General features: G+C 45.6%; 2 protein-coding genes across 2 annotated transcripts; both read left to right on the top strand.

Moving 5' to 3' along the window:
- Positions 1–262: 262 nt before the first annotated feature.
- Positions 263–8,408, top strand: LOC122389522 (flexible cuticle protein 12-like). The gene is made up of 3 exons (XM_043381642.1): positions 263–326; positions 7,334–7,488; positions 7,737–8,408. Exons 1-3 carry the CDS (start codon positions 312–314, stop codon positions 8,023–8,025), a joined length of 459 nt encoding a protein of 152 aa, XP_043237577.1. The 5' UTR covers positions 263–311; the 3' UTR covers positions 8,026–8,408.
- Positions 8,409–9,694: 1,286 nt separating this feature from the next.
- On the top strand, positions 9,695–12,916 carry LOC122389521 (mesencephalic astrocyte-derived neurotrophic factor homolog). Its single transcript, XM_043381640.1, has 4 exons — positions 9,695–9,956; positions 11,323–11,447; positions 11,894–12,035; positions 12,306–12,916. The coding sequence occupies exons 1-4, from the start codon at positions 9,872–9,874 to the stop codon at positions 12,470–12,472; spliced, it is 519 nt and encodes a 172-aa protein (XP_043237575.1). The 5' UTR covers positions 9,695–9,871; the 3' UTR covers positions 12,473–12,916.
- The last annotated feature ends 438 nt before the right edge of the window (positions 12,917–13,354 follow it).

The raw sequence follows: 13,354 nt of genomic DNA, 5'->3' as shown, positions 1-13,354 counted from the left end.
TCGAATCAGATAATTATATTGCCTACGCCGTATCCAGCAAGACGTGTACCGTATTGAATCCTTGCTTCAGCGGACACTGCAGGTCGCTCTTGCGGTATTTCACCGATGCCCTCCCACGCCCTGCCCCGACCCACATCCTGCCCGGACTCTGCCGCATTGTTCTGTGATTGGCATGCACGCGTCTCGTGCACTCTGTGGCCGACAGGCAGGGCTCTATTTAAGGACTGGGTAGGGCCAGAACCTGCACACATCTCGGTGTGATCGGGGTGTGTCACTGTTGGACTGGTCAGTTTGCTTCACACCGTAGGAGGATGTTTGACATTGCCGTAAGTACCGTGGGGTCAAATATAAATTCAACTCGGTGATGCGATAGTCATGAGCGTAGAAACTTTTTAGAACAATATATATTAACACATGGTTTCCCGTGTGTAAATGGTTTTAACGCACGACGTGGATGGGTTGGAGCACGAGTGTGTTAATGCACGAGTGAAACGAGTGCATTAACGCACAAGTGCTCCATTCCATCCACGAGTGCGTTAAAACCATTTATGCACGGAAACCATGTGTTAAACTAATTAATACATGCTTAACGGTGCGAATTTGAATTAAAATTAAACTTAGTCCATGACACTAAAAGGGCCTTTTATGGAATTCTTAGAATAAAGTCAATGACCCTTACGAAAAACTTCAGTCGAGAAAGTCATCACTGCACGCGCGTGCACCAATTTAAATTGGTGCACGGCTACCTTCGAATTAACGCACGGTTAATCCCCAGTGAACGCACCGTAAAGTATGTATTAATTTAAATTGGTGCACGGCTACCTTCGAATTAAAGGAAAAGGGCCACCTTCTTGAAATATGAAGGTATCGTTGTTTTTCATTTTGACATTATTATTTTTCATTTTCTTTTTAAAACTGGTGCCAGAAGTGCACAATTCGCGAAAAATTATTTTAAACTATTTAACATATTGGTACTATGTTGATACTCTCTACGGCACCTACTGTATGATGGCATAGCGATGACGTCACACTCAAGCCAATCAGCGTTCAGAAGACAGACTCGTCGGATTGTGTCAGATAAGCTGATTGGTTAAAGCTGAGCTGGTTGGAGCTGATTGGTAAAAAACCAAAGCCTCGCCGCGGGTGGCTGTATTGTCGGATAAGAACGCATTCCTGGGATAAGGACGCATTCCTGGCGTATTTTCTTTTAAAATTGCCGATAACTACGAATGGAGGCCGAAATCGGCCGTAAGGAGGTAGACAGCCAGGTTTTCGGACACGGGCTACAAGATGGCTATCTCAGTTTCAATCCCCATGTTAAAGGTGGCCCTTTTCCTTTAAACGGTTAATCTCCAGTGAACGCACCGTAAAGTCTGTATTAATGTGAAATAAAAAATGTCACGCAAGCAACCAGCTGTCCCCTGTCATGGTCGGAATCTGCATGGTTTGATTTGACCGATGAGGATGAAACAGCAATTAAATGTATGCCTACATTAAGTCACGTTCTTTACTGAACCAAAATTTCACCGATGGTGATTATACATAAATGAGCCAATAGTTTCCCAGCCGAATGCTAAGAACGTCGTAGAGTACCTATATATTCCGTGCTAATAGCTTGAAGGTACTGGTGCCGGTCTGTCCATTGTGCTAGATGCCGGCAGCGCTCTTGCGTTGCCTTGGGCCAGAATTGGAGGAACGGTACTGAGGGCACACACCGGGCCAAACCACCGAAACCCAGACTGAGCTTGGACTGAACCTGAAACCAAACGAAACATCCCAAAAATGCTTCGAACCACGTGAGATTGGTGCGGATATCTACCTACAGTATGGTATGAATTAACTGCACGTGCATAGTTCATGTCCCAGGCACCCCAGTGCAGTCATTTTCATAACATCATGTAGCGTGTGTCTAGTTCTATCAGTGTACCGACTTTTGTGTCGCTAGATCGATGTTTCCCGGGATCAGAGGATCCCTAGTCAAAACCGTTATCCACCCCCCGCACGCGCAGCTTGCACCCCTCGGATATTATCTCGCCGGAATGTTATGACTCAATGTATTCTTCTTATGACCTGCAAGTTTTGAACCAGTTAGAGCGGCCGTTTACCCTGCAGGCACGAAGGGGTGCAATCGGCTTGCACGTACATAGCTCATGCACCACAGAGTTTAGCTCAACCAAATGTGCACTATTTTGGAGGCCTTGCCTGAGACTACCATTGAACCGATTTTGAGGTTGATAGCTCAAAATTTCTTTGAGCCAGAGGACCTCACGTCAAAACGGTTTTCCGCCCCCAGCACGTGCAGCCTGCACCCCTCGCAGACGGTGACCCCCCTGGAAACTGGTTCAAGGTGTTACCGATGTGTCCCGCCAGTGTGGCTTTGTCCGTGACCTCGGGTCAGGGGCGTCGCCACGGAATTTTGAGTGGGGGGGTCGGGTTTCTAGTCTTCACCCGACGGGTAGGGGTGTTTTTTTTTTTGCCACACTTCCCAGTTTTGTGCGTGCGTATGTGTGTGTGCATACGTGTGTAACAAATCGGCGCGCAGCGCCGCCAAATTTGGTATAACCTATTAGGTAGGTATGCCTACCTACATCACTTGCGTAAAAATTATCACTGGTCACTTAAGGTCAGGTCGCCATGTCAAGCTCAGTTATACGGTATACCTCTATAAAAACTTTCCCCTCTCGCCATTCTTGTAGCTTTTCTCCCATAACTTCGAAATTTGGTACACTGTATAGGTACCTAATGTATGGGGTTATACGTGTCAGCAATTCGTGATTCTAACTGAGGATTTACATCTATGATCTGAAGGCAGGTCAAATACGTGACCTCATCAATAGAAAATAATGAGAAATTAGAAAAAGCACGAATGCCTCCTGCTTTGAAAAAGTTCGTCAGAAACGCAAAATATCTTTGGAGCCATGACAAATCAGCTCATCATTGCCAGGGACAGGGTGCAACTTATGGCGAGTGATGACTCGAAAGGTCATTAGTGGAAATGTCCATCGATGGCCACCAGCATTTTTTTACAACTTTTGACGAAGACGCGGTAGAGCGATGACAGCACCTGGAAGGTGTTCACTGTTCAGCTCAACAACACGGATCCATTCATATGCAGCATGAGGTCCTTTTTCGATCAGGACATAACGTTGACCTGAGGTCGTTTTAACGTTAATTCTGAATGGTCAAATTTTAACTCATGTGACGCGTCTCAAAGAGATCAAGACGGTGGTGACAAGACAACATATGTACATACCATACAAATTCACGGAATCGAAAGTTATTGCAAAGCAGATGTTTCGGCAGAATCTGTCCAGTTAGCTGTTTGCCTTCTTATGGGCCAAACATAGACCTGAGATGAAATCTAACGCGAAGCTAGCGAAAGAGCGTTAAAAGAGCTATCGAATAGTTTTCTGCTTCACTGTAGCCCTTCTATTGGTGGTTTCCCAGTCGCTAACGTATAACGTATACTAAACTAACGCTGAGGCATGCTTTCGACCCCTGATCGATCTACAGGTTTGCGGAAAAAAGAGCATGCTGCCCGTGACGAAAGAAAGCCGATGATACCCATTTACAAGTTTTCGGGTCATCTCAGGACTCAGGTCATCGCCAATAAGTAGAGAAACTCGGGACCTGCTAGAACTTAACGAATGTAAGTTGTGATGGTTTTTCGAGGTTCTGATTACGAATGTTATCTTAGTTTTGAACGAAGATGATCACTCCATGCATTTGGGGTAGATCAGGTCAGGTCAGATCGACCAGTACCTAATAGTGGATGACCACCACCGATTGCTTCCTAGCATGTTATATGAATAAGCAACACAACTACTTCTTAAATGTTCAGATGGGCGCTAAGTTCAAAATCAGCTCCAAAAACTACCCTATCAATTAAAAGCACGTTATGAAAAAGTGAACTAAGGTCATCTTTATTTGAATCAGGGATATCGATTTATTTTAAGTAGGTGATTAACTCGAGCGCACCGGAAGTTTTGTTACAATCGGCTCCTTTTTGCGCGACTTCTTTGCGAAAGGCCGAGACGGTTCCATCTGACTCCCTTTCCCCTACATGTGCACTGTACAGCTAGTTGTGACGGTAGCCATGGGGCTGAGGCTAGTTTGTAGTTTTGTAGTTAGGTACTGATCCGACGAATCGACTGCGACCATTTTTTTAAAACGATCAGGCGAACGCTCGGGGCAGTTTTGGCGCGTCCAATCCTTTGAGGGATAAAAAGGTACTAGGATGGGGGCTACTTAAAAACATTGTTGTGCTGGTGTTCCCCGCCCACAGCTAATTGACCTTTAGGTAATTGGCTAATTGGCTTTAGGGAGCTCTTGAAGCGATTTTGAATCTGATGTATTTGTTGGTGTTGCTGACGCCTGCTTCACTGACATAAAAGCTAAAAAAGCATACTCAGCATCGCAAAAAGTGGGGGGTCGACACCCCCAGTTTTCAAGAGTGGGGGGGTCACGACCCCCCCGACCCCCCCGTCGGCGACGCCCCTGCCTCGGGTTGACCTGTAGCCTTGACAAAAAAAAAAATTCGTGTCACCGAAACTTTGAAGCGGAATAGCATGTGCCACGAAGCACTGAGCGAACCGAGGCCAGTACCAAAAGTCTACCTCGCCGGAGACGAGTCGAACGGTCCCACTTTCGTCCCGATCGGTCCACCCATTTTGACTCCAGGTCCAAAAAAGCTTGGACAAACTCACTCACATACTCACTCACATACTCACTCACATACTGACCTTGCATAGGGGAAGCCGGGGGAAGCCCGGCATAGTAAGCTCTTTTTCATTTTTATTACATACCATACGTGCTGTATAAAATGTTGATATCCTGCTAGCTAGCTAAGTTCATTGGCCGTGTATTCCCAAAAATTCGGTTTCGTGGAATAAGTATAAGGTTGAGAAAATCGAGTTTTAAAAAAGTGTTGATTTTTCTGGGGTAAGCCCGGCATAGGGGTAACGCCGGCCACCTCCCCAGCGCTTTACAACGAGTTGATGAAACCATTATGTGTTTTTTAAATATTAACGGAAAGTGAAATATTAAGGTACTGATTAGCTCTGGACATCTTAGAGCTTATGTCACTACTGGTATTTTAGCTAGCGTCTACTACATATACAGTACAGGTCGATGAAAATCGTGATGCAAAATTGACAAAAAATGTGTATTTCAAAATTCCTTAAAATTTATTTTTCTTTTTACCTTAATGCATCATATTGCATATCATTCGACTCGGCGGATGAAGAAGAACACAACGACACCATTTTTGAAGCTCTAGCTTCATTGTCTGTCGCGTTATCTGCAAAAACGTAGTTTGACCCTAGTTGACCTTAAGTGACATGACTGGCTTTGTCTATGATAACATGTTTATTTTCGAAATTTATCTTTGATCTAGATGTAAACCAAACCTGTTCAGTACCTATTATCTCATGGAAAACAGTGGTTTAGTGGCATTGCTCTCGGTTGGGGGTAAGCTTGGCCACTCGCCCGGGGTTACCCCAATGTGCTAATTTTTATTTTAGAACAGCGATATTCGAAAAAATGTCATACTTAAGCCAGCCTGCCTCGTCACCCCTCACTACAAACACTTAAACGGTCCTTACATAACATTCGTATAAATATTAGTACTGTATGGTATAACATTATACAGTGCAAGATATCTCACTTTTTAGCTAAAAACGCTTAAAATATCATTTTTGCGCTATAACTTTAACAATATGCAATTTTTGTCAGCCTTAACTTTTTTGCTGGCGTTACCTTAGCTGCCACGCTGAAAGGACAAACAGTTGAGCATTTTATTGTGAATAATTTAGCCGGAAACGGGGTGGCCGGGCTTCCCCCGCGCCCGGGCTTCCCCCGGCTTCCCCTACTGACAAACAGGCTTGGCCGAACTTTTCTTCAGCGACCCACCAATGGGAATTTCCGGATGCAAAAGCATGCTATCGCATGCTTTTGATCCTCCAATTCTGGATTACTTTTGACCCGACCCGGATCAATACTGCTACACATAAGACCTTGTTAAATATCAAAACCTAGAAAACAACGCTATTTAATTGTCACGTCCAAAAGACAGTCATAACTGTTCATCTGAATAGAATAATGGCATGCTGCCAAAAAATACAATAGCGTAGTTATTTACATAGTCGCAAACGAATCGTGGTTTAGTACGTAACATCAAAAGCACGAGACAGGCAAAAGCTTACAAATATTTGGCGCCGTCAGTTAGGATTGCAAAACACATTCCACAGAAGTGTCCGGCTTAGGAATATATCTGTTCGCAACTTATACCTAACGGTCAGTTAGGTAAGGCGTTCGACATAGGGATATCAATTTGTACCAGCTATTATAGCTATTACTGAGAAATTAACTTGATCATGAATCATGATACCAGTAAAACGCCTTTTGGGCGAAGAACGAGCGAGCGAGATAGTGAGCCCTGCACGTGCGGAAGGGCGAGAGGGTGCTTCCAACGGGCTTGTGCAAAGCACCCTTCTAACCGGTCGCTAGCGGTGTGCCAAATTTGAATGCAATCGGCCCAGCCGTTCCTGAGATCTGGAAGCGGCATTCTGCACGTGCGCACGTGCAAACGGGGTCCAAAATGAATTTTGCACGGCACCCTTCTAACTGGTCCCCAACCGTGCACCAAATTTGAGCGCAATCGGCCCAGCCGTTCTCGAGATCTGGAAACGCCCCCTGCACGTGCGCACGTGCATTAGCACCCTAACCGCAACACATGGGAATGCATTGCCTGGTGGGTGCCTACCTGTATGCCAAGTTTCAGCGAAATCGCCCCAGTAATTATTACCGAGTTACTGAAATGGGAACAAATTTGGCACCTCTTATTGTTGTATTTTGCACGTGCACTGGGGGTGACCCACATGCATCGAGAGTATCCTATTTTGGGTAGAAGGGATGCTGCTACCCTACAAAAATTACCGCAAGTCAATCGCCCAAGCGGCTGCTGAGATATGAGCCTCTCAAAATCACTACTTTTGCAAAACAGCTTGAACACCCTTGACTTTTCACGTGGCACGTGCCACCACGGTCACTGAGATGTATCAAAAGTAGTCAATTACGGGGTAGAAGGGATGGGGCTACCCAACAAAAAAGACCGCAGGCCAATCGGTCCAGCGGTTGCTGAGATATAAGCCTCTCAAAAGCGTTACAGGCCGGGCCGGGCCGGGCCGGGCCGGGCCGCTCATACTGAGATTTTTCCGTTATATTGAAAAGACTCACTTCGCTCGCTGCGCTCGCTCGCTCGTAATCAGCCAACCGTTTTTCACATACCTACCTTCTCCGCCATTTAATGACGCACGCGCCGCCTTCTCCCCAGTGTCTGCTGTTGGTACTGGGATCGTTGGGCGCTCAGGCGCGACCTCAGTACGACAACTACAACACCCTGTCCTACATCTCGGGAGCCGACGCACAGGCCACCATTCTCGAGGAAGAAAACAAGCCCAACGGAGGGCTCGGCAATTATAGATACAAGTAAGTTTCATCCATTGCTGGTGGTAGCGTCTTTAGCGCTTGCACATATGTGGCATGTGCTCCGGAGGACATAAGTCATGTTCTGATAAGTTCGTTAGTTCATAGCATGGGAGCCTGTGACCACTCACTACACAGAATCCTTCGTCTTACGAGTTCATTAGCGCTTTTTAAAAACGTATAATAAATGATAATAAATTTAGTAGCCTTATCCTAGCTCGATTAACCTGAAGTCTCCGTCTTTTCGCCAGGTACACCACCTCGAACGGCATCTCCCAGTCGGAGGAGGGTCTCTTTGAACCCGGTGTCGAGCCGGAGACGGGCATCATGGAGGTCTCTGGCTCCTACAGCTACGTGGACCCCAGCGGTCTGACGCGCACCGTGACTTACACAGCCGGTGTGGACGGATTCCGCGCGCAGGGCGACGACATCCCCACGCCGGTGCCGACCCAGTACCCGCTGCCGGCGGTGCCGCCACGCGATGGAGCCGGTGCGACCGCTCGTGAGGGCGGCGCGGGGGTGCCCGGCTTCAGTGGCTGAGTGAAACTGATGACGCTAGAAGTAATGTGATCATGTAAGCAGTGAATTGTTCTTGACAGCCTTATTTTGTGTACAGAGACGCTTATTATTGAGTTTATATTCGCTTATGGTCGCTTTATGACCCTCAGAACGCCATAATTTAGAATGTAACGTACAGTTGAGTGATTTATGGCTATACTATCATTCACGAGTCATATGAAACGACCATGTGCTATTTTTGTAGTTATGTTAAATAAATCATGCGACTCGTAGGGCGAAGCAAGCGTCAAAGTTGCCGGTTGTAGGTATGTAGGTAATAGGCATAGTGCTGTTGTGTTCATGTCAAATTGAAATATGGGCGCCTGCTGGCTGCTAGATTACTATAAATTAAAAAATGGTCGACTGACTATTGTCTCTATTTGGCATTTGAATCAGGGTCAAATGTCCATGACGGAACCAGCGATAGCCAGACCACATAAAATCGTCGCGTTGATCGAAATGAGACACCGATGCTTGAAACGAGCAGTTGGGAAGGGCAGGCGGTCGTACGACCAAGGCTGCAGAGTCGATTGATTTCCCGGGCGACTCCGACTCCGAGTCCGGCTCTAAAAAAACACAACTCAACTCCGACTCCGATTCCGACTCCGGACCAAACTGTCGACTCCGACCGACTCCAACTCCGACTCCGACTCCGCAGACCTGGCAGGGCTGCGGAGTCGACGAATTTTTGGTGACTCTGGTCTCTGACTCAAACTCCGTATGCGGTTTCCAGAACCGACTCCAACTCCGACTACGGTCAGAACTATCGACTCCGACTGACTCCGACTCCGACTATGACTCCGCAACCCTGCATATGAAATCATTCGTAGAGAGGGGACGAGGAAAATGGCGATGCAATGCAGGAGACTGGCGCGGTGAAATTTGGAAGGTTGCATTCTTGTGAATCCAACTAGTGCATGTACAGTCTGTCTTAAAAGTAGCGCACAAAGTGACGGTGGATCCATCAAGCCTGACCGAGGAAGGGCCTGCTGGCTGCTATAATTTGAAAGTCACCGAACCAATTGACCTGGGGAATGGACGAGGACGTGTATTGCTTCGGTGACTCAAATTTAGCAGTCCTTCCTCGCTCAGGCTTGATGGATCCACCGTTACTTTGCGCGGTACTTTTAAGACAGACTGCACCTATTACCTATATAATATCGTACCTACAGTCAAAGTCATCGATGCTTATAATATCGATTATATGCAACGAGTTAAAAGCTGGAACAATTTCTTTCATTCCGATCGATCAATAAATTTTCAAAGACCCTGTAGTTACCCTGTAGACCCTGTGTAGAGCCAGCTTATTTGTATAATTTAGCATCACATTGATTTTAAATCAGTCAAGGACTTTAGTCTGAGTCATCGCATTTCCATTCGTACTCATCGGTACGCCGGGTTTGCTACGTGTTGATAATAAGCAGCTCTAAATGATGCCACGTTTATTTTCGTCATGTGCTTTGAATGCCAAGACAAAGAAGACATAACGAGAAAAAAATACTTTTACATCGTTGGTGAAAATACTTGAACCAATTGAGTGGAAATTGAGTCAGCTCTTGAGCTTCAACTATTTTTTAGATCTTAATATGCTCCTCATTTTCTTCTGTCAAGTCTGACAAGTGGGGAAAATTGACCAATCAGAGATCGCCAAATAGCTTGGAGTCGGCTGCTAAAACGCTACAATTCCGGTGACGTGTGGTTTATTGCGCTACGGTGCCGGCTGTGGGCGAATTTCGTTGATTTTTAATTTGCGTGGGGTCAGGTGCTGGTTAGTGTCCAGAGTTGATCTCGAAAATATATTCGTTACTTAGATAATATCTGTTTCAACATGCAGAATCTCGTCATTTCGTTTGGTTTGATAGCGCTTTTTCAGCTTGCGTTGGTTTCATCTTTGAAATCTGGAGACTGTGAAGGTAAGAGCAATCAATATTCATTTTTTTGTATTGAAGGATCCATGATAGGTTGCTTTCAAATTGCTTGACACATAATAATGTACATGTTTTTGTAACGTTGGTATTAGTATATCATATAAAAGTTGTCAAAATATGAGGTCCGAGTGGCGAACCGATTATGAAAGGCACACTATACAATGTATTTTGACCTCCTGATTCATATCTGATAGTTCATTCTGGAACCAAGTATCAAAGCACCTATGAAATACTTACAGTTACCGCAAACCACTACCACACTGACACTCCACACTAGCGCAATGTGCCGGATGGCGATTACTTGTGCAAAGCTGGCCAAGGTCGAGTAATAATCAAGGATGATATCTAACAGTTGCTATTCAACTGTGAATAATGACATCATAATATTTCTCACGGCGAAGTAGCGCAGTGCCAAAGGCAATGCCTTAGGAGAGTTCATTGTTCATTTTCAAGTTCATTGTCCCAGTGAACTTGAAAATAATCAGTTCATTTTTTTCAAGTTCATTGGGAAGATAGAAGAATTTGGACAATGTTAGGCACTGTGGAAGGGGCTGATGGACCAGCTATCTCCCCTAGAATCCATTTAATATTTATAAATTGAGCTCTCATGTCTCAATGAATTTATTGACAGGCCCAGACCCCATGATAAGTAGAGCTTGTTGCCTGGTGCAGGCCTCGACTCCTTTCTGATTATGTAGGTAGGTACCTACTTTTAAAGGCTAAGAGTTCAGTCAAGTTACCCATATCAGGTTATCCATGAAATTTGGTGGTTTAGTTTAGCTTCCTGTCAAAGCAGCTGGTCTAAGTTGGTACCACTCAACTGATTTCAGTTGACAGAATCGTGACAGAATCTTATTTATATGATATGGGATAGTGTTATGCAAGATTCTCTTGGTCTTGCAAGATTATCCTCAGAGTTGTGTAAGATCTTGCATGACCAAGCAGATTCTTGTGAAGTCTTGCAAGACTTTTTCACATGGGCATGCTTTCATGAGCCATAGGCTGAGACGTGAGACCATCCCATCAGGAGTCATATTATTGAGTGCAGGTATGACTCAAAGCCAGGCTTTGCTCAAAGCCTCATGGGAGTTAGCTGTCAACCATAAGTACCTATCACTTTTTGAGCAAAATTATAGACAAATGATATATGAAACTGTGAGTTTTAGCTAATACCCATGCATGTTTTCATCACTGCCATTTTCACAAGAAGGCCATTGCCTTCTACTCTTTACTCAAATGACTCAAATTATGAGGTAGTGCAACATAAGATTTAACCATTTTAACCATTCCTTTAGTGCCTGCCTAACAATTTGCCCACGGTCTTTTGTGTTAATCACCTTTTTATTTACAGTTTGTATTGGTGTCCTGAACAAGATTTACAAAGCCATCCCTGCTGAGGACAGTTCAAATCAAGATAAGATTCTGAAGAGCCTCCAAGATGTGTGTGCTGAACTCAAAGGAAAGGAGCATAAATTTGTAAGTTAATATTACATAATGAAACCTTTATGGCTACTTATTTATCATGGGACATATGCCATTGAGTCAAATATGGTTGAGGAATATTTTTTCAATGTTTCTGTGGATGCTTATTCTTCACTCTTACCCATCCGGTTGATTGAACATATTTTTCCTTAAAAGGCTTGACCATATTGCCACATTTAATTTTGTGTGTGAAATTGAAATGTCTTCTGGTTCCCTGCCTAGTTTGTCTCATGACTTCCATAATGTGTCTGTACTAGTTGTATTTTGTTTCCCACCTCCCCTGCCCAGCCCACTGCACAGTCTGCTGGCTGATAGGATGACCTGTGCGTGCTGCATCCACTTCTTTTGTCCCATATGTCCCGAGTTCCATTCTGTATCTGTGCCAGTGTGGTTTCCACACCTTCTATGCCCCACTAACTCCCCGACTGTGTGTGCGCCAGTGTTACTATGTCGGCGGAGTCGAGGACTCTGCGACGCGTACGCTCAAGGACATCACCCAGCCGATGAGCTATTCCATGCCAGCAGAGAAGATCTGCGAGCGCCTGAAGAAGAAGGATGACCAGATCTGCGAGCTGCGATATGGTCAGTGAACAGCCACAGCTCCCGGGAGAGGCCGCTAACTTCACTTTGTATTGAACTTTGAAGGGTGGAAATGAGCGCATGGTATATGATAGATTTTAGTGTAATAAAACGGCTTGAAATCGAGGGATTTGTAAATCGCATTATGGCTCCAACTGAAGGTCGAGCAAACTTACGGCTTTGTGTTCAACCTCTTGAGCCTTAGTTCGCCTCAACCATTCTATCTTCATTTTATATCTTCATTTTCTTCACCAACTTCTGTGATTTTTTCAGACAAGCAGATCGACCTGAACAACGTGGACCTGAAGAAGCTGAAGGTCCGTGACCTGAAGAAGATCCTCGCCGACTGGGACGAGATCTGCGACGGCTGCCTCGAAAAGACCGACTTCATCCGACGCATCGAGGAACTCAAGCCCAAGTTCATGCGTGAGGAGCTATAGTGCTGCTGTCACCTAGGTGCTATCTATCGACATCTATTTATGTTTTCGCCGCCTGGGCATATGGACAGTGGTCAGAGCAGTGTGTGTGTGTGTTCTCCAGTGTGTTGCCGGACGCTCTCAGGCACGCTCGAACGTCCGACCGGTGAGCTGATAGGCTGCCTCGCCGGGATATTACGGGAGCGGATGCACGGCTGATGTCTAACCGCTTTTCACAGCGCCGCACCAGTGGAGAGCTGGCGTGACGCAAAAGGAGGCAGTATTTGTTACGGAGGGGACGGGGAGGGGCCTGCGGCCGATCTGATTGGTCGGGTCATTCCAGGGGGCGGGGCAGCGCCCGACTGCTGTGTGTACGCGGGGGTGTTACTGTATTGCTGCACGTCCTTAGACAACCGATGTGACTTGGGAGGGCCCTCATCGAGTGAATAAATTTAATGTCACCCGCTACGATTTGTTTTGTTATGTTTGACCTAATAGTTACCGCGACTGTGGCGGGTGGTCGATCCAGAGCAGACATTTCCGAACGTCTCCGAAAACCCGCATGATTCTTTAGACGTTAAGTTTGATAGTAGCAGACCGGTCAATATGAAGGTTGGCGCTTATTCTATGCCGACCAAATCGAACCAGTGATCAGTTCGATCGGTTCACCCCCCATGTTCCACTTGTTTTTCTATTGATAACAGTAGCTCTTAGGCGTCTTAGTTCGTTTTCAGAAACAGCAGTTTTTGAATCGGCGACAGCAGCTGCGACTGATGGCATAATTGTTCGTCGTTCTCATCATAAGTCACGGCTCGCCGCTTCAGAAAGCTAAAAACATCGCCCGTCCCGCCAACTGGTGAGACTAGGGAGAAAGAACCAAATATGTGTAGATTTAGACGTGTTTCT

Source organism: Amphibalanus amphitrite, unplaced genomic scaffold, assembly GCF_019059575.1.
Source record: "Amphibalanus amphitrite isolate SeventyFive unplaced genomic scaffold, NRLGWU_Aamphi_draft 000361F_arrow, whole genome shotgun sequence".
Lineage (NCBI taxonomy): Eukaryota > Metazoa > Arthropoda > Thecostraca > Balanomorpha > Balanidae > Amphibalanus > Amphibalanus amphitrite.
The sequence above is the reverse complement of the archived record's forward strand: the minus strand, read 5'-3'. Positions and strand labels throughout refer to the sequence as shown.

Coding starts and splice junctions, on each gene's coding strand:
- LOC122389522 (XM_043381642.1), top strand. Junction 7,489..7,736: donor CTCGGCAATTATAGATACAA/GTAAGTTTCATC, acceptor TCTTTTCGCCAG/GTACACCACCTCGAACGGCA.
- LOC122389521 (XM_043381640.1), top strand. CDS start 9,872: ATGCAGAATCTCGTCATTTCGTTTGGTTTGATAGCGCTTTTTCAGCTT. Junction 11,448..11,893: donor AAGGAAAGGAGCATAAATTT/GTAAGTTAATAT, acceptor TGTGTGCGCCAG/TGTTACTATGTCGGCGGAGT. Junction 12,036..12,305: donor GATCTGCGAGCTGCGATATG/GTCAGTGAACAG, acceptor TGATTTTTTCAG/ACAAGCAGATCGACCTGAAC.